This window comes from Capra hircus, chromosome 19, assembly GCF_001704415.2.
Source record: "Capra hircus breed San Clemente chromosome 19, ASM170441v1, whole genome shotgun sequence".
Lineage (NCBI taxonomy): Eukaryota > Metazoa > Chordata > Mammalia > Artiodactyla > Bovidae > Capra > Capra hircus.
The window spans coordinates 14326191-14352566 of record NC_030826.1 but is presented as its reverse complement, the minus strand read 5'-3'; the positions used below and the strand labels follow the sequence as shown (position 1 = coordinate 14352566).

At 39.1% G+C, this 26376-nt stretch overlaps 1 protein-coding gene across 4 annotated transcripts in view; it reads left to right on the top strand.

The window, feature by feature from the left end:
* The window catches only part of AP2B1 (adaptor related protein complex 2 beta 1 subunit), a 113152-nt gene that overhangs the window by 55461 nt on the left and 31315 nt on the right, over positions 1 to 26376 (top strand). For 3 of the 4 annotated variants that reach the window (XM_018064221.1, XM_013971907.2, XM_018064222.1), the window contains exons 14-18: positions 2574 to 2766; positions 15290 to 15331; positions 16071 to 16217; positions 16871 to 17016; positions 21417 to 21546. In XM_018064221.1, coding sequence (XP_017919710.1) covers positions 2574 to 2766; positions 15290 to 15331; positions 16071 to 16217; positions 16871 to 17016; positions 21417 to 21546 — 658 coding nt within the window. The remainder of the gene's footprint in view (positions 1 to 2573; positions 2767 to 15289; positions 15332 to 16070; positions 16218 to 16870; positions 17017 to 21416; positions 21547 to 26376) is intronic. The other variant, XM_018064223.1, reaches the window with a different exon arrangement.

Genomic DNA, 26376 nt, shown 5'->3' with positions numbered 1-26376 from the left:
GAGTCAGGAAGATCCCCTGGAGAAGGGATAGGCTACCCACTCTAGTATTCTTGGGTTTCCCTGGTGGCTCAGCTAGTAAAGAATCCGCCTGCAATGTAGGAGACCTGGGTTCGATCCTTGAGTTGGGAAGATCCCCTGAAGAAGGGAAAGGCTACCCACTCCGATATTCTGGCCTGGAGAAATACATGGACTATATATAGTCCATGAGTGGCAAAGAGTTGGACAGGACTAAGCGACTTTCACTCACTTCATTTGATCCTTCCTAAAATAGAGTGCTTTGTTTTGTTACCATTTTATTGGTGAGGAAGCTTTGTCTCAGAGAGGTGGTCACTTGCCCAAGACAATGCATGCAACTAGTGGAGCCAAAGCTTGGTCCTGGTCATCTTACTCTAATTGCCCCATTCCTGGTCATCTTACTCTAATCGCCTCATTCTTAGGGTGACCAGGAATCGCCCTATTCCTGGTCATCTTACTCTAATCGCCCCATTCTTAGGGTGACCAGGAATCACCCCATTCCTGGTCATCTTACTCTAATTGCCCCATTCTTAGGGTGACCAGGAATCGCCCCATTCCTGGTCATCTTACTCTGATCGCCCCAGCAGAGTAACAACACCCCCAGTGTTACTCTGCTTATTTCACCAGAAGTGTGTGCATGAATTTCTTCCCAGGTTTACTTCTGTGACTCTGACTGCCAATTCCTTGGCTTTAGCTGTCTATTGAACGTCCCTATTTGTTTTTCTTCCTTGAAACTTAACAGAATTGAGAGCAACATATAATTGCCCTGTTATCCCTCCAGATCCCTCTTATAAGGAGCATCACTGCTCTTTTGCTTCTTTGTTTGTGTTTGTTTTTTCTCTGAGTTTGAGTCTTCGTTCTTCTTTGTTCAAGCATTATCAAAACTAACTAGGAAGAGGGGCTATATGTAAATATACAGCTGATTCATTTTGCCCCTACAGCAGAAACTAAAATAACATTGTAAAGCAACTTTACGCCAATAAAAAATAATTAAAAAAAAAAAAACCTACCTAAGGTTTTTAGAGAAAGCATTCGTTTATTAATGGGATTTTTATAGAATATTTTTTGTTTGTTTTTAAAAAATTATTTTATGTCTTAGAAAACACACAAGATAGAATGTTAAAACATAATCAACACTCAGCTTCAACAGTCATCAGTATTTTGCCAATTTTATTTCATTTATCACCCCCCAAATTTTTGTTTTTTTTAGGCAACTGGAGTATTTTAAATTTCAGGCCTCGTATCACTTCATTCATAAGTACTTTAATTGGTATCTCTAAAAAATAAGCAGTTTTTTAAAAAATCACAATATATTATCCAGCCAAAGTTAGGAATAATTCCTTAATATTCAAAACTGAACTTCTTTCAGATTTTTTCAATTGCCATTGTCTATTCTGTTTTATTAAAGTTTATCTAAAATTGGTTTTACTTTTCGCATAAATTTTTAGAATACGTCACAGTGAAGCCAACTGAGCTGGAAATTTTCTTTTGAGTTTTTTTTTTTCACTTGGTAAGATTTAGGGGACATGAAGATGAGGAATACACAACTCTGAAAACAGGTCTAGAACATTACTCTAGCAGGTGTGTGTATAGTGGACTGAAGCTGGGAGAGAGGACATGAAGATGAGCTAAGAGTAATCAGTTTAGCTGCTACTGCCACCACACTGTGAAAAAGGGAGTAGTGAGTTCTAAGAAATGTTAAAAGGACTAGTCCTTTCTTAAAGCTCACTATTCCCTTTTTAAACAGTTACTCTTAGCTCATCTTCATGTCCATTCTCCCAACTTCAGTCCACTATACACACACCTGCTAGAATAGCATTCCTCTAAATGTTATTTTTAGTTTTGTTCAACAAATAAAAGTGATTCAGCATTGCCTAACATATAAAAATTAACTCTCCAGACCTGTTTTCAGAGTTGTATTTTTCTCAACCTTATTTCCCCTTAATCTTACAGTGTCTGCTCCTGCCAATATAATTTTTTCACTGGCCCTAAAAGTTAAATTGTTTATTTCTATGCCTTTGCACAAACTATCCCTTTGGTTTTGGAAGGTCTCTCCCTGGTGGTTCCATATAACTATGCTATTCTTAAAAATCTAGCCCTAAAACTATCCTCAGAAGCTTTTGGGAGTTAGCCCCACCTGCATGTCATCTGTAGTCTGTCATTGTGCAGACAGACACACAATACTCATTTCTGCTGTTCCACAGTGAATGTGCAATACTCATTTCTGCTGTTCCACAGTGAATGTGCTTTTCTCTTGTTTTGTCAATACTGGTGTTGGGATTGGTTTGTTCGAGTGTAAGTTATTTGAAGACAGGAAATATATTTCTCTATTTATTTTTTTTAGATATTTCTCCAGAGTTCTCATTACAGTGTTCTCTTATAGAGTAGGTGCTCAGTTAAAATTGATTGATGAGGTCATTGTACATATAGCATAATATAAAATTGATTGAAGAGGTTATATTGTATAAGAGCATATGACATTGGCTCGTTGCCTTGTTTCCAGGTCTCTGCTAAAACTGGCTTTTCTCTGTTCCCCTCTTTCTGTTTGTACCTTGCAGCACTGATGCAGGTGACAGCCCTGTTGGCACCACCACAGCCACCAACCTGGAGCAGCCTCAGGTTATTCCCTCCCAAGGTGACCTTCTGGGGGATCTTTTAAACCTTGACCTTGGTCCCCCAGTCAATGTGCCGCAGGTGTCTTCCATGCAGATGGGAGCAGTGGATCTCTTGGGAGGAGGACTAGATAGTCTGGTAAGCATCTTTCTTCTTTCTTGTAGTTCTTTTAAATTCTTTTTGTTTTTAAATTTTGGGAGTTATTTTTAATTCTTGATATGCTGAAGAACGTTAAATCTTTCCCCTTTTTAGAACTAGATGACAAGCAGAGCAATGTCCTTTGATAAAGGACAGGATTATGTCTCCAGAGAATTAAATGATACTGTATGGGGTGTGTTTGCATGTATACAGGATTATTTTGTTGTCCTGCCTTTAAATAGAACTTTTGGTGTTTAACCAACCTAGTTGCCTTTCCAGAGCTTATTATTGCTCCTGCTGCTTAACTCTGGATAGCCGCTGTAATTCCCCTTTTGACCTGAACATCATTTAAATGATCTCATAGTGATCATCCTGCTTTGAGGCTTTCAAGCTTTTGCCTTTTTTTATTTCAGTAGTTTATTGGCTTATACGTTATCTGATTCTGAAAGATTCTGAGGCAGACATTTGAGCCATTTGTGGTTGTTTTTTTTTTCTAATGTATCTTTCTTACAGTTGGAAAGTGCTTCTTGATTGGTTGTTCTTTCCTCTTCTCCATCCACATCTCCCACTCCACACTGCCATACTTCCAATTTAATTAGCTTCCAGGATTCTAATACTAAAAGGCTCAAAGTCCAAAGTGTCTGTGAGTATGTGCCAATTAGTTACTGTTGCCGTGCAGGATACATGATATTAAGGATGACCTTCCATCTGGGTAGAGAGGCAGGCCAGAGAAATAAGAGGTCTTATCACATGGCTCCCTACAAATTAGATACTTAAGTGTGGTGGAATTAAGAGAAGCTCTTTTAGCAGGACACTTCCAAATAAGATGTTTGTCAACCTGGTGACTATATATATGCCCAACTGATTTATTTCCCAGCATTAGAAATTGAAAGTCAGTGCCTTAGATACAAAAATATTATGTCCTCAGAGATTATATAAACAAAACAACCTTCCTTTCTGCTTCATACACTGGCATTTTCTCTTCTACTTTATGAACAGTGTTATTATGTCTGGGATTTATACCAGCCAGTACAGATGCATTAACTTTCGACCGACAGAGAGCCTAAGGAGATAGGGTTACTATCATATCTCTATGGATGATACATTTTACTAATGGAAATCACTGCTTCCAGGGTCTATATACTGACCAAGCTCTGGACTGTAGCTAATGGTGACACAGATGAGCATTCCTTTTGTCTTTCTTGGGAATATAAGCATTGCTTTTCATATTCAGATCTCTTTAATGAACAGAGTTGACTGAATGGCTTCCTCATGTGATAATTCTGCATTGCTCTATAGCCTCCTTTCTAGACTCAGGAGACTGACAAATGAATACTGAAATATTCATGCAGACTCCCAGAAATCCTTTCTAAACATTGAAACAGCTCTTCGTATTCTGTTGACGTATGAACGACAAGTTAAATGTTAAATCCTCCTCACGTTTATGCCTGAACAACCCTGCTTATTTCTCTAGAAGTTTACAACATGGTGGACTCATTGAACCTAAGAAGACAAATTAAATTTGAAGGATAGAGGGGAGAAAGAGGCTCTGTATTTAGATGATGCCTGGCCCAGGATTCTGTCCTCTTGTTTCTTGACCCACTTTAGCATGGAAGGAAAGAGAATATTACTTCCATTTGGCTTAGTATCTTAACTCTTTTTATCTTAGCTCTTGCTGGTCTTTAACACCAGTGAGTTTTTTCTTTATATTTTATGCAGCCAGTCCAGTCATCTGTTAGAATTCTGGAAAGTTTACATCAGGAAGAAAATTGATTAGAATTTTCTTAGATTGTAGTAGACTAAGTCACATGTGGGCTTTTTCTTGTTTGTTTTGCAAAAGATATTCCCTTTGGGGCAGAGAATAAACTGTTTTATAATTGGATGTCTAAATATTATATAGGGGTTGCTGTGTAAGCCCAGTAATGTTCCTGTAACTCTTAATTTTAGCTTATTCTGATTTTGAGATTTAAAATGGCATGCTTGGTGTTACAGCCCCAGAAAGTGTTTACATGCAGGTTTCTTCAGCTTCTTCTGTGATACAAATATATCCCAGAAATCAGAATGAGGAGGAAAGGCCGCCTTTTTGCTTTGGATCTGTCTGCAGTTAAATATATATTCATTCAAAGAACCAAGATTCCTTTTAAGAGAACATCACAAGGAAGAGACCTAAATCTGGTTGTGTGAAAGACGAGTTTCTGTGGCAGCAGTAGTCTGTGCCATTTTTAAAAAGCTTTTATTGTTCTTGCGTAAATTATCTAATTGAAAGATGAAAATAGTTCTCAGGGTTTTTATTTAATCTATATAGATAGTGCTGTTTCTTGAATGAATCCTTACCTTTTAACAGTGCTCCTCAAATTAATGTGTACATACATCAAATGGAGATCTTGAACAAGACAATTGTTGTTGGTCTGGGGTATGACCTAGGAGTCTTCTTTTCTAACAAACACCCATGTCTGCCGACGACATTTTGCATCGTAAAGACATGGAATATCTGTAATCACTGTGAACCACTTCACTTTGGTGTTGGAATAGCTATTGATAAACCTCTGTGCCTTTTTCTCCTGACTTCAGTAGTAAACACATTCCTGGAAAGATGGCTCCTACTCTGCCTCACATTGAGGGAGGGCATGAAACTCTTTATTTTGTTAAAAGTCTGTCTTTTATTCTCTAAGAAGAAGAATGTTGCTGGGTATGGTAGAATTTGACCCAGGTCCCCATTTAAAATGTAGCCTGGATCAGAATTATTAATACGTGGTTGTCTGGCAAGCAGCACTCAGGTTACGTCATCAGTTTTCATCTCAGAAAGCCTCTCCGAAAAGTTTCTGCTTGCTTTTATCATTGGTTTCTAACAGAACCTTACCCATAGAGGTCAGTGCTGTGCTGCTAATGAAGCGTGGCAGCTACTTACCTTTTATTCCAAGCTTTGTGGTCTCAACTCTAGCTGCATAATTGGTATTTAAAAAATACATATACTGGGAGTGTTTGTACCTAGCTCTAGAACAATTAAACAGAATTTCTGAGAGATAGGACCCTATTGTTGTTTAGTCGCTCAGTCTTGTCTCTTTTGCGACCCCATGGACTGTAGCACACCAGGCTTCCCTGTCCTTGAGCATCTCCCAGAACTTGCTCAAACTCATGTCCCTTGAGTCAGTGATACCATCCAACCATCTCATCCTCTGTTGTCCACTTCTCTTCAATGATTTTTTTTTTTTGTAATATCCAGGTTATTTTAATTTTGCAGCCAAGACTGAGAGTATTGGGCCAAGTGAAGTTCCAGATGAAGTTAGGTAGAGAGTTAAAAAATTGGTCTTTAAGCCAAGACAGTGATTTCCACAGAATTATATTCTGGTGAATCTTGGCACCTCCTACAGAACAGTCCTCTCTGAATTTACCTTTGTTCTGTCCCTCCCCACCTCACCCCTTACCCCCAACTCTAGGACATTTTCTTACTGTGATTTGCTGTTAGGTGATCCAGCCTATCAGAAATTGGCCAGAGGTTGAATTTGACCTGTTTAGATTTAGGGTTCTTTAACCCTTGCTCATGGTCCATAATTGGAGACTGAAAGTTGTCTTGTATTTTAGATTATCTATCCATTTTCTGTTCCTCTGTCTTAAAACTTGAAATTCACTAGAGGATAGTAGTGGTCTTCCATTTTCATATCTTGGTGAACCTCCCATTAGATTTTATTTGCCCTCTTTCATTATCACACTTACAGAATTTTGAGATTTAGTGAATTGTGGCTTTTCCAGAGCTGTCATTCAGGAAATACTTGTCAATCCATTCATTCATTATTGTTATTCATTACAACTTACCTGAAGGCTCTAGCCTTCGTCCATCAATAATAATGACTCATACAATAGCTACTGTTCTTAAACCAGAGTGAGGTAGGTATGTAGCTGTGACATTAAAAAAAAAAACACACGTGCACACCATTCCTCCCAAGTGATTCTTAACATGGTGTTTTTTTTGTTGTTATTTGGTTTGTTTTCTTGGGTGTTCTTTGGTCTGTTTTTGTTTGGGTTTTGTTTGTTTGTTTGTTTTGGAGGTAGGTCTTTGAAAACCGTTGAGTTTCCCTGGTAGCTCAGCTGGAAAAGAATCCACCTGCAGTGCAGGAGACCTGGGTTCAGTACCTGGGTTGGGAAGATCCTCTGGAGAAGGGAAAGGCTACCCACTCCAGTATTCTGGTCTGGAGAATTCCATGGACTGTATAGTCAATGGGGTTGCATAGAGTCGGACACAATGAGCGACTTTCACTTCACTTTACCTTTGAAAACCATTGATGTATACAGAGCTTCAGATTTTTAAAAATGTTTCTGTATCACTGGACTTAAATGAAAATGGATTTCTGATATACTCTTCACTTTCCTCCTTAGTTTTTTCTTGTCCTTTAGCATATTCTCTTTTGCTTAAAACATAGTTTCCTCCTGTTAATATAAACTTAACTGTCTGCTTGATGTGCAGTGAATTTCAGTTAACGAAACTTACGAGAGTGATCTGTTCTGTGTGTAGAGCAGTGTAGTATACTATTTCAGTGTTGTTGGGGTTTTTGCTTCTTTGTTTTAGAAGCTGTATGGGTGTCTTTTGATGTCCCAGCTACCAAGTCTAAGAAACTGCTCATCCTGGGTAGTGTGGCTTTTCTGACAGTGCAGACCCTTCTGGTTTGGTGTAGTGTGGGAGATGACCTGGCACCCATGTGTGTAAGCCTTGCATACACTCTATAGAGATACAACATGTGCTGGTGAATGTGATATCTCTAAGGAGCACTGAAGTGATAATTGAATCTTGATTATTTGTTTCCATTATTTTCAGACTGTCAGCAAAGACCTTGCTTAACTATGGCCTTTTTTTCATCCAAGGTGCTGTGTGTTACTCTGTTTAGAAAAATGGTGCTATTGTATATCGAGAATGGAAAAGAAACATCATCCAGAATCCCCTTTCTCTATGCTGACAGAGGGTTTCCTGCCAGAGAAATGTGCTAGCAGTGTGCCCCGCTAGAACAGAATAGGAGAGAGGAGAAACTGCCTTTTCCAGACTCCAGTGTGTTTTTCAGAACATCCTACCTGTTTCTTACAGATGTTTACCTTTCAGATATTTTAACTGATACACGATTATAGTAATGATTTTGAGGTTTCTTTAGCCCATGGGAAATCCATGCTACATCTTCATCTCTCTTCCTCTGGAAAAGATTTACTGTGATTTAAGAACTTAAGTTTTAGAGTTGGAAGTGTTGTGGAGAGAGCTTTATAAATTGTAGCCCAGTTTTGCCTGGTAAATTCTTAAGTGGCTTTTTGTAACCACTGTCTCTTTTATCAGTGCATAAGTTTCGTGAAGGCTGGCCTCAGGCAGTTCGGGGAATAATTACCAAATACCGAGTGCGGATCTCTGTGCTAGAACTTTTATAATTTCTAATCCTCAAAATAAGTCTGCAGGGTAATTGGTATTGGGTCTCATTTGACAGATAACTGAAGGAAGCATAGCTAGCAAGTCTCAGTCAGGATTTTGAACCCAGGACTTTTTGAAAACTTTAAAGTTTATACACACCTTCAGTGTCCTATGGTTTCTGCAGTTTGTTATTGTCATCTTCCATAATAGAGTCCAGTCTCACTTAACTTTGATCTTCTCATACTGGAGTACACAATCTCTGGAGTAAACAGCCGAGCATAGGGTGCATCTGAAGCTGCAGGATAAACCTGGTTCGTCATCTTGTAGTGTTAAGTTTTACTCTATGGCAAGCAACATAAACACACCATATTAAGGCCTAGAATGTAAAATTGTATGAATGTTTTAAGATAAAACACAAGACTTGCTTGCCCTAGGCCTTTCCATGATATGCTTCCTGCTGCTGCTGCTGCTGCTATGTCACTTCGGTCGTGTCCAACTCTGTGCGACCCCATAGACGGGAGCCCACCAGGCTGCCCCGTCCCTGGGATTCTCCGGGCAAGAATACTGGAGTGGGTTGCTATTTCCTTCTCCAGTCTGTGAAAGTGAAGTCGCTCAGTCATGGCCGACTCCTAGCAACCCCATGGACTGCAGCCCACCAGGCTCCTCCATCCATGGGATTTGGTGCCCTCTATGTGAATATTCAAAAGCAAAGATATTACTTTGCCGACTAAGGTGCATCTGGTCAAGGCTATGGTTTTTCCAGTAGTCATGTATGGATGTGAGAGTTGGACTGTGAAGAAGGCTGAGCGCCGAAGAACTGATGCGTTTGAACTGTGGTGTTGGAGAAGACTCTTGAGAGTCCCTTGGACTGCAAGGAGATCCAACCAGTCCATTCTGAAGGAGATCAGCCCTGGGATTTCTTTGGAAGGAATGATGCTAAAGCTGAAGCTCCAGTACTTTGGCCACCTCATGTGAAGAGTTGACTCATTGGAAAAGACTCTGATGCTGGGAGGGATTGGGGGCAAGAGGAGAAGGGGACGACAGATGATGAGATGGCTGGATGGTATCAGTGACTCAATGGACGTGAGTCTGAGTGAACTCTGGGAGTCGGTGATGGAGAGGGAGGCCTGGCGTGCTGCGATTCATGGGGTCGCAGAGTCGGACATGACTGAGCGACTGAACTGAACTGAACTGAACTGAATGTGAAAATGAGCTAGCTTACCACTAGGAGGCACTTGAAAGTTTGAGAAAGACAATAAAAATATTCATTAATGAGAAGAGGGATTGGATAAATTTATGCATCTGTCTTCCAGCAAAAGGACTAAGATTGCTTAATCTTACCCTCTTTCAAGTAGAGCCACAAAATCCTGTGTTCCCAGCTATTTGGTGGTGAGCTGTGATATAAAGCAAGTACTTCCAAGGCAATAAAATGATGTGTGGGGCATTCTTGTGATGAAAACTGATAGTCAAAAGCACTCAGACAATACATTCAGATTCTAGAAAAAGCTTTGGCTTTGGTTGGGAATAGAGGGGATGGGGTCATTTTTTCCCCCTTAATTGGTTCTATTCATATGTTTTGGCAGTGTTGATGGAGATAACGGTGCTCTTGGCAGTTAGTGAAACAATTTTGTCAGCCTTCTATCCATTTTGTGATAATTTTCACCAGTGAAGTGATTGATTTCAAAATTATCTCCCCAACAAATAATAGTGCTGCTTATATGGTTAGTGAAACATTCAGTCACTCAATAAATATTTGAGTGCTTATTCTATGTCAGGCTCTATTCTGTGTATCGGGAATATAGTTGTGAACAAGTATATAATCAGGTAATTACTGCAAAGAAAGATGAAACCAGACACAGAGCTGCTCCTGTGGACTTTTACTGCATTGAACGTTGAGTTACATCTGACCTAAGAGACCAGTAATGGCCATTCTAGGAACTTCTCACATTCTGTCCCCTGTCCCATCTCAGAAGATAATCTATTACATCACCCTCTTTTTCTGTTGATATAAGACTTTTTTTTTTTTCCTTCAAGTTAAGGAGTCTTCTGATGATTTTGTATAATCTCAGCTCCTTTATGCTGTTCCACATCAAGTCTGTTCTGTTCTCATCATGAGTTTGTCTAATAGCTTTGGCACAGTTACAGATTATTTTCACTGGTTCAATTAGTTATATTTTACGGTGCTTTTCTAAATAGCTTTGTGAAAAATCAAATTAAAATTTGCAGCCTAGCAGCTGAAAACCACACTTTACCTCGGAGATAGTGTGTGCCTACTAAAATCTAAAACTGATAGGAAAAACACAGATTGATATTTTTGATGCCAGTAAGATTTTGGTATAAGTTTTGTTTGTGATGGGAATCATTGTGTACTATTTTTACATCATTCTATTTTGATTCCTGCCTAACAGAGCTATTGGCAAACTATCTGCCCTGAAACATTTCTTAGACTCTCTTCAATTAAATTAGTTCTGGATAGTGTCACATAAGAGGTAATAATTCCAGAAAGGAGCAAAGAAATGTGTGAGCTTAAGATCTCTACCTCTAATTAAGAGAATGTCTTCAGATTCTCAGACAGCTCCATAGTTTCAGAAGCAGACAGGTATACTTTAGACTGGTCAGATGCACCTTGTCAAGGGGGCTAACCCAGGTCAGTCTTTGTGAACATTTATGGGGTTTTGTGTTTTGTTTTATTTTCAGTCTACTTGGTGGCCATGTCAAGACTTATCCTTTTCTTAGAGTCTGACAGACTTGTTGCCCTACAGAACCTCAGTCTTGAATTCTTTTCTTGTACTTCTGCTATTAAAGCATGTTGCCATTGGATGAAGGAATTTCCTTTTGGTATGCAAACTCAGCTCTCAAACTTTTGACTCAACCAGGTTCTGCAACAGAACTCATGTATCCATGCTGAAATCTCTTTAGCCCATAAATTAAAATAAGTCACCATGAAATCACTGCTTTGCCTCCAATTGCTGAATGAACAGTGAAGCAATACATTATTATGTAGTTCAACATGAACTGAGCTGTTTCAGCACTAATTCAGACATGCTGAAGCACCCCACTCTTTGGCAGTAGCCAATGTCAGTGTTACTGTTAATGTGCCATTTAATGTGATTTAGATTAGAGGCTGGGGAAGCTTTACCACTAGCAGGAATTTTAGACGTGGGTATCAACTACAGACCTTTAGGAAAATTCTGTTTAATTTGCACCATTTAAAATATTCTTTTCTTGAAATTATCACCCCTCCTTTCTTCATCTTCCTGTATACTGATTTAGTTGGTCTATAAAAAAATGTTAGTTGCTCAGTCATGTTCGATTCTTTGCAACCCTGTAGACTGTAGCTCGCCAGGCTCCTCTGTCCATGGAATCCTCTGTCCATGGAATCCTCCAGGCAAGAACACGAGTGGGTAGCCATTCCCTTCTCCGGGGGATCTTCCCGAACCAGGGATCAAACCTGGGCCTCCTTCACTGCAGGCAAATTCTTAACTGCCTGATTCACCAAGGAAGCAAGTTGACATTACTTCCTTCATGGAGAAAATAGCAGCCTCATTAAGGCAATCCTGGGAATAATGGGAAAGAAAGAGCTCCTAAAGACCACTTAAAACATATACAGCATTTGAGATTAAAGTCATAGCTTACTTTTCACTCACCTCGCCTAGCTCAGTGGATAACAGATATCACTAAATTTTTACAAGTGCAGTTTGATTGATTTTGTACCTGACCTGATTAGAAAGTATTACCAAACAGATGAATCTCATCTGACTCGGGGTAATACCAGCAACTGAACTGAAACATTAGTGGCTGGTTCAGGCTAACATGACAACAACATTGCTTTGTTTAGTTCGGACTTCTAGCCTCCCTGCCCACCCCCCAACTAATACCTGCCTCAACCTGCCTGTCACTGTGGATGGGAGAGGCCCTCGCTCCTGTCCTTGCTGACAGCTCCTGTTACTCTTGTCTGTCCCTGTGCTGTCCCCTGTGTCATATTTTCAGAGGAAGATGACAGCCTCTCAGAAAGTTTTCACTGAAAAGCAAGGCTGCCAAAGGAAGTCTGAATAAGCCATAGTTGTGCTAGTTAGAAAGCATTCTGAAATTGTCCTTTACTTGTGCTCTCTGGACATAGCCCAGTTAGGTGAACCTTTTTATTTCTGGCTATGTGTCTCTAATACCCCTTGCATTCTCTCTCTGTAAGATCAGAGATCTTGAGTCTGGGTTGCAGCTCAGGTGTATCTGATCAGCTGAACATACATGGAGAGTGTCAGAATTGCTTTTCAGTTTTTCTTACATGGTTTTGAATAAAATTGACAAGCAGCATGGGGGGTGGGGGAGAGTACATTTAGATCCTGTCCAGCTAAGATAATACTCATATAATGCTCAAATATAATAATGAAATCTAAGAAAGTAAGGGCTATAAATGGGCTTTTTTCCCTTTGGAAAGAACACCGCTAGTGAGTGCCTTTTCTCAATACCTTTTATTGAATTTAGCATCTTTGATACTATTGCTGTTTCTCTTCCAGTGTGTTTTTTTCTTGCCATCAAGTCCCAACTAGGTCCATAAAGAATTCCATCTCTTTCAAACCTGAGTTGTGAGATAGCCCAGAAGGGAGGATAATGGCTGTGGGGAGAATGTGTAAGCCCATCAGAAAGTCATAAAACCAGATCAAAACCAGCACTGGGACAAAGGAGACATTCTGCATCATTGCCTTCCTTAGAAAGGGCTTTTCTTTCTGCTCAAGTTCTAGCTTCCTTTTCAATTTAGGAGATAGCCCCAAAGTAATTTCTAAACTGATAACTCTTGTCTGACTCCAGATAATAGTTAATTCTCTAAGGCAGTGGTTTTCAACCTTGTCTGTACATTGGAATCACTAGGGCAACTTTTTAAAATTCTGATGCCCAGGCTTTACCTCAGAACAATTAAATCACTATGACCAGAACTGAGACTCGGGCATCAGTGGTTTTAAAAGTCCGCTTACCCCGATGTACTGCAGCCCATGGGATCACAAAGAATCAGACATGACTTAGCAGCTGAACAACAACTCCCCACACTATACACACAAAGGTGGTTGATTCCACTTTGTTTTTAAGGTTGAAAGCCATAGTTATTAGAACAAAATTGAGATAGTTATTAATACTCTTAGAAAGTTTGAATCTTACTCTAAGAAACCTCCAAGTTTCATAAGGAGAAATTGAAAACTAAAGACCTCCCATAAGCAGCTTGCTTTTGCAGAATTTGTTTTCCGTGGCTTCTGTCTTTTCTTTTTACACCCATCTGCCCTGTGCTCCAGTCTGCTTAGACTGCTCTTCCTTCTTGATCATGCTTTTATTCCTACTTTTTTAACCTTTGTACATTCTGAGAAATAACCTCTCCCATTTTTGCTTTCTGTAGTTTCACAAACATCTTTTCATTATCCTTCAGCCAAAAGGAGGCTCTTCTCTCTAGAACTTTGCTTTTTTTGTGTTAGCATGTTCTGTATGGTTTTGCATTCGTGTTTTATTTTTCTGCTAGTTTGCAAAGCCTAGATCTGGTTCGTCTGTGTATTCCCCCCATCACCTGGCATCTTTACATTCCCCATTGTACCTTTGCCCTAACAAACGTTATGTAAGTGTGTGTTTGAATAAAAGGGCGCTTGTCCTCTGGATGTGGGCTCTTCCAGGAACAGGGAGAAGGCAGATGTGTAATGCCCTTTCGGTTTGCCACCATGTTTCCAGTTACTCAGAGTCTTGGTTGTGATGACCTTTTCATCTGTCTGTGCCTGTGATTTCTCCTCCCAGGTCCAACCATTACATAGTCTTCAGAAACCAAATTTTGGGAGTGTTGACTCTGAGGTTTGGAGTGCTCTGTAGCTTAGTGCAGAGCAAGCTTACTTGTGCCAGTTAGGCAGCACCTGCCTGGGTGGGTTTTTTTTTACTTTTTTCCCTGCTGTGATGGAAACAGAATGTCATAAGTCCCATTATTTTTCAATATATCTATTATTTTTGAGATTTGACAACTCAGTTTTATGTATCTGTTCACTGAGAAGATAATGAATCCTCTGTCTCAAATCCTGAAGATAGTACAGTTTTTTTTTTTTAACACATCCATAGCATCGAGCTCTCCAAGTTTCTATCACTAAATGATAATAAAGGAAACTGTTTTGTAAAGCAGACAAGGCATTTGGTGATTCAGAGATGAATTTTAGATACACAGTGAGAACTAGGGAAGCAGCAGTGTGAAATTGTAACACAAAAAAAGTGGCGTTGGCCTTTTCAACAGCACCATTAGTTTCGTATATGTGTGTTTTATGTTTCTTCACGCTAGCTGTTTTCAGCTTCAGTTCTTTTAAATACTTTTGTCCTGAAATTCAGGGTGAATTATATCAGAGCCCTGGTGGCGTTGGGGGGGCGGTGGGGCAGAGCTAAGACCATGTGGAATTATTTTCCTGTCACCAAGCTAATTACGTTAATCTAATTCTTTAGTAGCTAATCCTTTTAAATAATCTACTTCAGAGAAATCACAGCATTTCTCCTTAATTGTACTGGCTGTGAGAGAGAGTTGAAAAATGGCAAGCCTTCCCACTTCCTCCCCACGTAGGCTATCCTCCTAACCCAGCTGTTTGCTTTCTTAGCAGAGTTTCTAAACTGAAGATCCCTCTGGTTCCAGCTGTAATTTTTGGAGCTTGAAATTGCAGTTCACTACTGGTTTGGCTCCCACTTTCTCAGTGAGGCAGCAAGTTTTGTAGTTCAAAGCACATTTTCATTATTTTCTTTTTTCCCCCTCAAATTTCCTTTTAAAAAATAAGACATATCCAAAACATTACTACCTGGAGATAGAGCTTCTTGGAATATGTGAATTCTTTAAATGCTGTTTGGGTTTGTGTCTGTGTACCCCAGTGGAAAGATTGGATCTGAAACATCCCTGAGGTGTCCCAGCTCCATCTTCTTTCCAAGTTTTCTCACAACTTCCGCACATCGTCATGTCCCCTACTTAGTTCCCCTAGGATGTATTTCTTTGTAATCTAGAATTTCTTTAGACTTTGGGAGTCAACTTGAATAGCATGTGTTCCCCGCAAACTTGGTAGAGCAATTTGCACATTCTGTATGGGCATCTAGTACTTAGCTAAATGAACTCTACCTTTCTCTCCTCTCTCTCCTTCTCTCTTTCAGCTTGGCAGTGACCTTGGCGGGGGCATTGGAGGAAGTCCGGCAGTAAGTGCCATCGGTTTTTTTCACCATGGGATGCGCTGCCCCCGTTTGATGCCTTTCCTATGCGCACCTTCTCAGACCAGCCACCGCTGCTGTCTAGCCCTGTACACCAGAACCTCTATAGCAGTGTTAAGAAGAGTAGATAGTAGTATAGGGTTACTTGGAATCTTTGGAACCATACACCACATGTGCTGTAGGGGTGTCTTTAGGGATTGGCGCTCTGGTGTCTACAGAGTTCTTTGTCTTCCTGATGGTAAAGAGCCAGAGGAAATGGAACCTCCCGTCTTGATGAGAGAATACCCTTATTCTTTTCTGTCATCTAGAAAGAGCTTGAGAGACAGCTGGACTCCAAGTTGAGACTCTCCTCGTAAAAGAATTGGGGAGTATGAGTATCCGTCTCCCCCAGGAGAGTTTCCTGGGGATACTATAGGCCTTTTGCACAGAATCATGGAAGCTAAAATTGGAAACAAATAGAAAAAGCCTTGGGTTACTGTGTTCCTGATCCTGCTGATTACTCTCTTAATAGAACGTCTAAAGAGTGTGTGTATCTTTTCAATGATGAAAAAATAACCATGATGATTTAAAGGACAAAGAATATATGAATTAAACTCCTAAGAATATTGTAATTATGGTGTGTTCTTATTTATTTACCAGTAAGTATTAAAATAGATAGCAACATTTTAAGGACGATTAATCTGTTCTTCCTGATCTCCCTGCTCCCCTTCCCTTTCATTCCCTGCAGGTGGGACAGTCCTTCATCCCATCATCAGTGCCTGCAACCTTTGCTCCCTCCCCTACTCCTGCTGTGGTCAGCAGTGGTCTGAATGACCTGTTTGAACTCTCCACGGGGATAGGCATGGCACCTGGTGGATATGTGGCTCCTAAGGCTGTAAGTAACACAACACTTTCTTAGTGGACAGGACCTGAATTATTTCATGTTTAACATTTGCATTACTCCCACTGATAATAAGTTCAAGGTTGGGGCCCTTGTTCTAGAGAATTTACGAGGAAGATGAATGGTGGCCTCAAACCTAGCAATAAAAAGCACCATAGCACCCTTATTAACCATTTTTATAATTAGACTTAAAATTGGAAATGTTAAGTGTTCACATTTTGTTCTCCAGTTTAGATATATTGCCTTGCTTATCAGCACTGAAATCAATCTAGTGCTTTGAACTGTATATCAGTTCAGAGAGGGGAAGACATAACATTTTGCTTCGTATTCCTTCTGCTCTCCTTTCCACTGGAATTGCATGTGGATTCTAGAGTGCCATTGCTCAGACTTGGTTTTCATGCATCTTAGGGCACCTTTTTAGAGTTTTGATTTAGGTTAGTGTCGTTGATATCTTTCTAGTCTCAGCCGCTCTTGATGTCATGCTCAAAAGGAAATTCAGAAGACGAAGGGGAAACTCCTGTAAATGAAGCTTATTTCAGCACCTTAACTGCCTAACGAAGTGAAATCTTAATTTCATCCTTATTTATTCAAAAACAGCAGTGAGATGAGTCCTGCCTGATTTCATTGGGCTTTATGCTGTATTTTAGGTCTGGCTGCCTGCAGTAAAGGCTAAAGGCCTGGAGATTTCAGGAACATTTACTCACCGCCAAGGGCACATCTATATGGAAATGAACTTCACCAACAAAGCTCTGCAGCACATGACAGACTTTGCAATTCAGTTTAACAAGAATAGGTAAGAAATCTGAGTTCCCCAGCTTAATCCTGAGACCAGCAGTGTACTTTGTGTCTAGCAAGTGAGTGTTCCATTTAGCAGTGGGTAACAACTCTTGTGTTGGCAGATGCTCAGTGTAGACTGAGCAAAGGCTCTTGTGTATCTCTTCAGTGGCCAGCTGTAACTCTGGAGGCCCTAGGGAGCTCTGCCGGGAAGGTGGTCCCTGTGGAGTAAGGAAACCAGGACTGACTTAACTGCCGTAAAGGATTCTAGAACTAGTATGTCTTTATTAACACAGTTTACCAAAAAAAAAATGCTTTTAGTTGAAATCCATTTATGCAGTTAATAATAATTGTTTTGCATCTGAGTGCCAGACATTTCTAGGTACTAAAGCATGTCTTAAATATGTGCCCAATGTTTGTAACTTGGGCTTCCCTGGTGGCTCAGCTGGTAAATAATCCTCCTGCAATGCGGGAAACCTGGGTTTGATCCCTGGAGAAGGGAAAGGCTACCCACTCCAGTATTCTGGCCTCAAGAATTCCATGGACTATATAAACTTTTGTTTGACTGTCCAAGTCCAGTGATTTTTCTAGGGTATTCCCAGTGTTGACCAATGTTAGTCAGTTTTTCTTGGAATAAGGTGTGCCCTTTCAGTGTGTGTCTAGAGCCCACATTTTGGTGAGAAAAATGAATGGACTTTGGCTGCTCTAAAGAATATGGAAGATAGTCTACCTGTTAACTGAATAATCACATGCAGGCAGGCAGTTGGCTTTTAGCAGTGAACTCTCTGCCGTAATAGGGAAGAGAGTTACGATAGCTGAGAGCTTATTCTCCTTTCCACCTGCTTGTCTCCTTTTCCTTTCATTTTGGTCAGTTGTCATTTTGTCATTTCTACATTTTATTCTTTCACTTTTATCCTCATCTTTGTTTCTCCTTCAGTTTGTGCTTGCTGCCAGTCCTTTTATTGACATTTCCATGATCATTTCTTGTATGTCTTCTAGTAGGTTCCTCAACAAGGCCTCAGCAATCCTTGGATTCTTACATAGTCAAAATCATGACTTACATGCTTGAAAATTCTTGACTCAAGATCTTTGTTTTACTTCAGAGTTGTTTGTCATTTAATATTCCTGAGGAAAAGTTCATTGCCAGCATGGTTTTTCCCTGTATGTATAAGTAATTTGATCATTTTGTTTGACTGTCCAAAGTTTTGAAGTCCAGTAATTTTTCTAGGATACTCCCTGTGTTGATCAATGTTAGTCAGTTTTTCCTGGAATAAGGTGTGCCCTTTCAGTGTGTACCTTGAAGTCCTGTATCTGTGGGAGGTTTTCAGGGTTTATGTGTTTAACCTTTTGTAGTGTTCCATTGTTTATATTTTCTTCTTTGGAGAATTATGTATTTATTGACTTTGTCTGTTATATGTACTATTTTTCTCCCTAATATTTTCTTATCTGTAAATATTGGAATATGTATCTCATGACCTTTTTTTAACCCATAACCACAGCACCATTATTAAACTCAAAAATTCTTCAATATTATCTAGTTCTTTAATATCATTAATATTGTTAAGCTCTTTAACATCATTAGCAGATTATTGCAGTTCTCTAGTGTTGTACAGCTTGTTTTATCTGAACAGGATCCCATTGGTCTCCATATATACTAATTAATTGATATGTGTCTTAAATCTCTTTTAACCTCCTCTCTCTTCCTTTTAACCTCCTCCTCTCTCTCCCTTGAAATTTATTTGTAGAAGAAATTAGATGTTTTATCTGTAGAGTTTCCCACAGTCTAGATTTTGCTGATTATATGTAAATTGGTCTACAGGCCTAATTAGATTTAGACTTGATCTTCTGACTGGAGTGTTTCATGAGTAGTGGTGATCTTTTTCTTCATTTCTGTTTTATTTGCTTTTTTAAATTTTATTCTCTGTGTCTGTTACTGTTTTTACTATGATATCTCTTCTCGTGTTCTTTGTAGCTCTGTCTTTGCCAGTATAATCATACCTTTTCTATGTTTTGTAAATGAAATGACATAGTGTGGAGTCTTTTGCATTAGATTTCTTTCACTTAGCATAATACTTGAGGTGTTTCACTAGTCTGTTTATTGTTGAGTAGTATCCAGTGATGCTTGTAGCACGATTTGTTTACCCTTTCACCAGTTGGTAGAAGTAGGGATTGTTTCCAGTTTTATCTTTAATGGCTAAAGCACCTATGAATATTCATGTACAAGTCTTTGTGTGGAACTGTATTTTCATTTTTTCTGGGTAAATACCTAGCAGTGGTATTGCTGGGTCATGTGGTAAGTGTGGATGTTCCGACTCCCATGTTCTCACCAGTGCTAGCCATCCTTGTAGATGGCTAGTAATATCTCTCTACTAACAATACTGAGCATTTTTTTCATAATCTTGTTGACTAATCTTATATCTTCTTTGGTGAAGTATCTTCTCAGATCATTCCTTTTTCTTTTTTAAAAAAAATTATTTGTCCTATTATCAAGTAGTAAAGTTTTTTATATTTTCTAGCTATAAGTACTTTTCAGATATGCCTTGGAAATATCTTCCCCCAGTCTGTAGCTTACTTTTACTCTCTTAGTGTTTTTCAAGGAACAGGTTTTTTGTTTAAACAGTTTATTTTACAATTTTTTCCTTTTTTAGTCTTTTGCTTTTTGTGTTCTGTTTATCAAATCTTTACCTGACCTACAGTTATTAATACAATTAAAAAATTTTAATGGAAATGGCAGTCAATAAAGCTCTTATGTTTACCTTTATAATTCATTTTGAGATAATTTTGGTGTGATAATATGGTGTAATGTGCAGTGTCCAGTTGTGTCCGACTCTTCATGGCCCCATGGATTGTAGCCCACCAGGCTTCTCTGTCTGTGGAATTTTCTAGGCAAGAGTACTGGAGTAGGTTGCCATGCTCTCCTTCAGGGGATCCGGAAATCCTCATCTCTTGAATTGGCAGGTGGATTCTTTACCATTAGCGCCACCTGGGAAGCCCAGTATGGTGTAAAGTAAGAGTCAAAGCAAAGTCTTGCTGTAGTAAATCTTGAAGTCATATAGTATAAACCCTCCAACTATGTTCTTTTTCAAAAATTGTTTTGGGCAATTCTAGGTCTTTTTTCTGCTTGGATTTTGATGGAAGGTATAGAGAATATGTAGATCAGTTTGGGGAAGAACTGACAACAAACAATACTGAGTCTTCCAATCTATCAGCATAGCGTATCTCTCCATTTATGTAAGACATCTTTAACTTCCTTCTACAGTATTTTATAATTTTTCATGTATAGATCTTACACATCTTATGTTGTATTTAAGTGTTTCGTAGTTTTGATGTTTACAGTAAGTAGCATGTTTTAACTTTTGGTTGCTAGTTTATAGAAATACAGTTGATTTTTTGTATATTGAACTTGTATCTTGCAACTTCAATAAACTTACTTACTAGTTCTGGTAGCTTTTTTTAAAGATTCACTATGGTGTTCCACATAGATCAATCATGAGATCAAGATCAAAAGGGCAGAATAGTTTTTGACCTATAAATGTTAATACCAAAATGATTTGATGTGTCTACTCAAAATCATTTATTACATTTGGGACTCTAAAGTATAGTTTATCTAGGAAAAGGAAAATGTTTCTCCTGCTGTTCTGAAATTGATACTGCTTAAAAAACTCTAGTTGCTTTACATTATAATCTCATCTTTCTTCCTGAGGCTAATTAGAGCATAAGTTCAATGTAAATTTGTATCATTAAGTTGTTCATTTGTTATACCTGTGGCCCAACTTTTCCCTTTCGGTCTTCCTTCATACATTTTTGTTTTTATGTGACTTCTAACTCAGGCTTTTCCTGGCTCTTTACTATTGTATATTATTATCATGCAGGCTTCTGTGAGAAGTCTAACTGTAGTGGATATTCACTTCCTGCCTTAGGCTAAGAAAGTGGCCAGGTGTGAGTCTGCAGCGTGTCCTTCGTCCTTTGGAGTACTGTTTTGAATGTTTAAACCAGTCAATTCTGCTTTACTTAGAGTGGCTTTTTCCCAATGATTGTATCCTATGTAAGTAAACAAAGAAAAAAGAAAGTGAGTTACCGTAAATCATCCTCTGGGCTGACTGGGCAGGCTATCAAGCTAGTGAAATAGTAGTAGTGTACTTTGCAGGGTGGGTATTCTCCCAAGGATTATCTAAAGACAGATGTATAAAAAAAGATGTTTATCAAATCTGCCCCTCTAGTGGCATGATAAACAAAACTTTAGAATCAGGGCATTAGCTAACCAGTTCTCTGCTGCTGAATGTTTTCTCCTTCCTCTAATCTATTTCATGGAAAACAGAGGTTATGTGGTTTCCTTGTATAAAAAGCCATGGAAACCTTAAGATGTGTCTAAATCCTGCCTCCTGATAACCTCTAGGACTTCTTCACCCTCTCTTCTAGCTTTGGTGTCATCCCCAGCACTCCTCTGGCCATCCATACACCACTGATGCCAAACCAGAGCATCGATGTCTCCCTGCCCCTCAACACCTTGGGCCCTGTCATGAAGATGGAGCCTCTGAACAACCTGCAGGTTAGACTCTTACTTCAATCTGGGTTGATATCTTGCCAATTTTATTTTATTTATATGTAAAGCAACTCCTCTCATATTAGATTTAGTCATGGAATAGGGTTTGAAATAACTCTATGGAGAAGACTTATTTTTCATTAAAACACACGCACACAAAAATCATAACATTGACACAGAAAGTTACTAATTTTTTTTAACCCTACAAACAAAAACTTTTCAAGGTGTTCTTTATAAACTTTTTTCTTAAGACTTTCATAAAAGGGAATTTGAAAGTTGTAAGAATAGATTTCCCAGAGAAGGCAATGGCACCCCACTCCAGTACTCTTGCCTGGAAAATCCTATGGACGGCAGAGCCTGGTAGGCTGCAGTCCATGGGGTCATGAAGAGTCGGACGTGACTGAGCGACTTCGCTTTCACTTTTCACTTTCATGCATTGGAGAAGGAATGGCAACCCACTCCAGTGTTCTTGCCTGGAGAATCCCAGGGACAGGGGAGCCTGGTGGGCTGCCATCTATGGTGTCGCACAGAGTTGGACATGACTAAAGCAACTTAACAGCTCCAGCAGCAAGAGTAGATTTCAGGAAAGCTATGTGGAGGTCATCTTTGAATACACTGCCATAAATAATTGGGTTATCTGTATGATATGCATGTGGTAAGTGTAACATCAACTTAGAGGAGGTCAGAACTTTATCATGTCTAAAAGAGCCTCTCCATCTTGAAAATACTGAATTCTTAGAATGCTCAAGTTCTAGCTTAGAGTTTCATTTCATTTGCATCAGTTTGAATTTCTCTTTGAAATAAGCCTTCTGGGGTTTAAGCAACATGAAGGTAGAGTAGTAAGCATGTAAATTGAAGCCCCAGCAACCTGAAGGGATAACATATAGATAGAAGCCTGGAAGTTGAGGGTTTTAATGTTCACAGGGACGGAAGAGACCACCTTGGGTCGACCTGAGATGGGGAACTGTAACTGAGCTTTGCATAAAGCTGACCCCCTGAAAGGGCAAGTCCTTCAGTGAAAAGGGAACTAGAAACACATTTCCACAGAGGCAAGTGATGGGAGAAAGTTCTCTCTGACCAGGGTTCTGATGGCCTCTTGTGAAAAATCCAGAGCCTGAATTTATACTGGGTAGGTACAGAATTCTCCAAACCAGTGTAAAGTTGAATCAGAACTGATAGAGCCAAGGATACCTGGCAGAAGCAAATAGAGAATTGGCCCTTTTACAACAATTTTGAACTTAAAGGCCATCAGGACTCCCATCTGAAAAGAAAATCTCTACTGAAAGTAAGCTCACATTTTAACAAAAAAAGAAAAAGGGAGTGATGTACTGTGACTGACACAAGACTCCACTAAGAGGATTGGGCATCCCCTTCTACCAAGAACTTGAGAGAATAGTCTGAATGAGACTGTAAAATATGCTGTAAATGACGAACAAAAAATAGCAGCCTTCCACTTTGTGGTCAAGACAGGTAGGATCCCATCATTGCTCGGTGTCTTGGAAATACCAGTGTGGGATCCTAGTACTCATGGTGAGACATCAACCGTAAAATTACTAAGAGTTGAAACTAATGTTCTCCAAAATAGTTAAAATACCAGCACACCAGGCCTGCTTGCCAGTTGACTAATTACCTTGCTGCCTCAGTAGTTGACTGCTTCTTTTTCAGCAAAGAGTTTGATGATATAGAGGGACAATGAATGAGTCACAATATAACTTGGCTCAGTCTAGGAGAGCAGAACAAGGATTACGGTGTAGAAGGAATTGGCTGTGCTGCTATGATGAGACTAATGTGTTGAGGGGCTTTTCCAACATAGAATCCTAAAGTAACTAACCCAAATTTACATCTGCTCTCTTTTCATGGAAATCTAACCTCCTGTTGGCTCACAGAGCCTCAAGCCAGATATTTGAGGTCAGTCAGCATGGGCACAAGAATGCTTTACTTTAGAAGTAGGAAAAGGAATTTGGGTCACAGAAATCAGGGCAAATTTCCTCCTCTTAAAACCAAAAGGGAACTGTGAATAAATGTCAGTTTACTTCCCTGCTTGCATTTCCACTTGACATTCAGTAGAATGAACATCCCAGATGGGAACCCTCACATGAGCTGTTCTTTTTGTTTGTTTGTTTGGCTGCATGTCACGTGGGATCTTAGTTCCCCAACCGAGGATTGAACTGGTGTCTCTTGCATTGGAAGCCCAGAGTCTTAACTACTAGACCACTGGGGAAGTCCCAGGAACCCTCATAAAAGAGGTTGAATCTTAGTCCAAATCCTTCTCTCGCATTAGAACTAGCAAGTTTTCATTTTCACAAACCTGACATTAACAAAAAACTTATAATTTTTCTATCTAAGCAGAATGTACTAAAGCAGTTCAACTTCTCTAAAGAAAACACTAATTTTCCATCTGTAGTCAACTACTGATTCTCCATGCTTTCCCATGGATTCTTTCCTTTCAAGGATGTCATAATTATGGCTATTTTCTGATTTAATTGGCATTGCCCGATAGAGAAGATAAGCAAAAACTTGAAAACAGATGAAGTTTCCCCCCCCGAGAGCAGCTTTATATAATGTCTGCAAGTGGAAGTTGAAAGTAATGATTAACTGAAGATGGTGGCTTACCTTAGTTTTCAGCTTCTATTCTGCTTTTGTCCCAGTATGAATAAAGAGTCAGAGCTTAACTTCAGTAGGCTTTGACCATAAAGATCCAGATAAAGCCAGGTAAAGATTGATTGACATTAACATTATAAACATATATGTTTAAATTCAAGAGCTCATGCAGGAAAAATTAGTGCTTTTCTAGTACTGCAGACCATAAAATTAGAAAAGAAAAAAAGAGTTTTAGGAAATGAAATTTGGGAAGCAATGTGAGTTTTAGCTGTTTTGGCTTATTTGATATCTATATATAGGACAGACAAATCAAACTAGCCTCTGTAATGTAGCATTTAGTACAAAAACTTTTCATTAAAAATATCATCAAACTGCTTACTGACCTATGGTCTTTTTGAACCATTATTGAAAAAAAGACACTATTCCCTCTTAAAATGTAAAATAGATTATACCTTAGAAAAAGCATTAAATACCTAGAAGAAATTTGAACCTAGAAAATCTACTGTACTAATAATGTTGGTTATCAAAAGCCTTTGAGAATCCAACTTATAAATATTACACAAAGCAAAGTGTACCCCTTTCTTTCAAGTTTAAATTTTATCAGGTCTGTGAATATATAGGTTAGAGTTAACTAGTTCTAGAGTTAGCTAAGAAAAACCAAGTTCCCAGCCTTCTCTTCCCACTTACTGCCATCATCTGTTTACATATTCCCAATCCTCATATTTTCCTGATAGAACTGTCTTAGGATTTGCTTTAATTAGTATTCATTGTTCCTGTTAATATGATTATATATACTCCTCAGAGCTGAACTATATAGTGTGATTATTTTTCTCTATAAAACTTTTTATAAGTAATTAGATATTTACCCAGTAAGACTTGTCTCTATTTGTTTGCTTAATTTTTTGTGTTAACTGTCATTCATTCCCAAATTCCAGTGAGATCAAACTCTTCAGAATAGTCCTACCGACTTCACTCTTAAAGTCTCCTTTGGGAGCCGTTTGACTGCTTTAATCTAGAGTGATTTTCTTCCACACCTGAAGCTGTCATCCTGTGAACTCCCTTCATCATAGCCCTGAGGATTCATTCTCTTCATCTGTCTTACATGTTGGGTCTCCTCTTGTATTTTCCTTTCCTTGATTTACTCCTTTGTTTTGATGAAGAACATACTCCAGTAGCTGCCTAAAAACAGGTGTTCAGTTCAGTTCAGCTGTGCAGTCGTGTCTGACTCTTTGCGACCCCATGGACTGCAGCACGCCAGGCCTCCCTGTCCATCACCAATGCGCCGTTGATGCCATCCAGCCATCTCATCCTCTGATCCTCTGTGGTCCCCTTGTCCTCCCGCCTTCAGTCTTTCCCAGCATCGGGGTCTTTTCAGTGAGTCAGTTCTTCACATCAGGTGGCGAAAGTATTGGATAGGTGTGTAAAGTTTTAAACAGGTAGTGACTTTACATGTTTTAGAACGTTTTTTCTTCACACTTATATGATGGTTTCTGTATATCTTTCTAGATGAGAAATAGTTTTCCTCCTAGTCTGAAATCGTTCTGATTCTTGATCCTTTTCTGTGCCGTGTTGTCTCTGAATGAAAGCTTGTAGAATCCTTTGGTTTTCCCTCTTCTGAAATTTCACAGTGATAATGCCTTGGTTTGTGTCTTTTTTCACCCACTGCTCTAGGTCCTTATTGTGCTTTTTCAGTGTGGAAACTTGTATCCTTCAATTCTGGGAACTTTTCTTTTTTATAGATCTCCTTTCATTTTCTTTGTCTCTCTTATTGGAAGTCTTGCTCTTTGAATGTTGACCTTCCTGGACCAATCTTCTGCTTTTTGTCCTATTTTCCGTCTCCTTCTGCTCTTTTTTTTTTTTTTTTGCCATAACCATGTGACATGCAGGCTCTTAGTTCCCTGAGCAGGGATTGAACCTGCACCCCCTGCAGTGGATGTGCAGAGTGTTAACCACTGGACCACCAGGGAAGTCCTTCTTTTTGCTCTATTTTCTAAAAAACTTTTTATGAAAAAATTTTAACTCTACGAAAGTAAGCAATCGTGTGATGAATCCCTGTGTGCTCATCCCTCAGCTTCAATAATTAATCACTCCAGTGTTAGTAGCATTTCATCTTTGCTCCCTGTGCATATTCCTGCCCCATATTATTTTGAAGCAAATCTTAGACATATCATTTCCTCTGTAAATATTTCAGTGTATCTATTTAAAACGGTTTCTTTTTTAAAACATAACCACAAC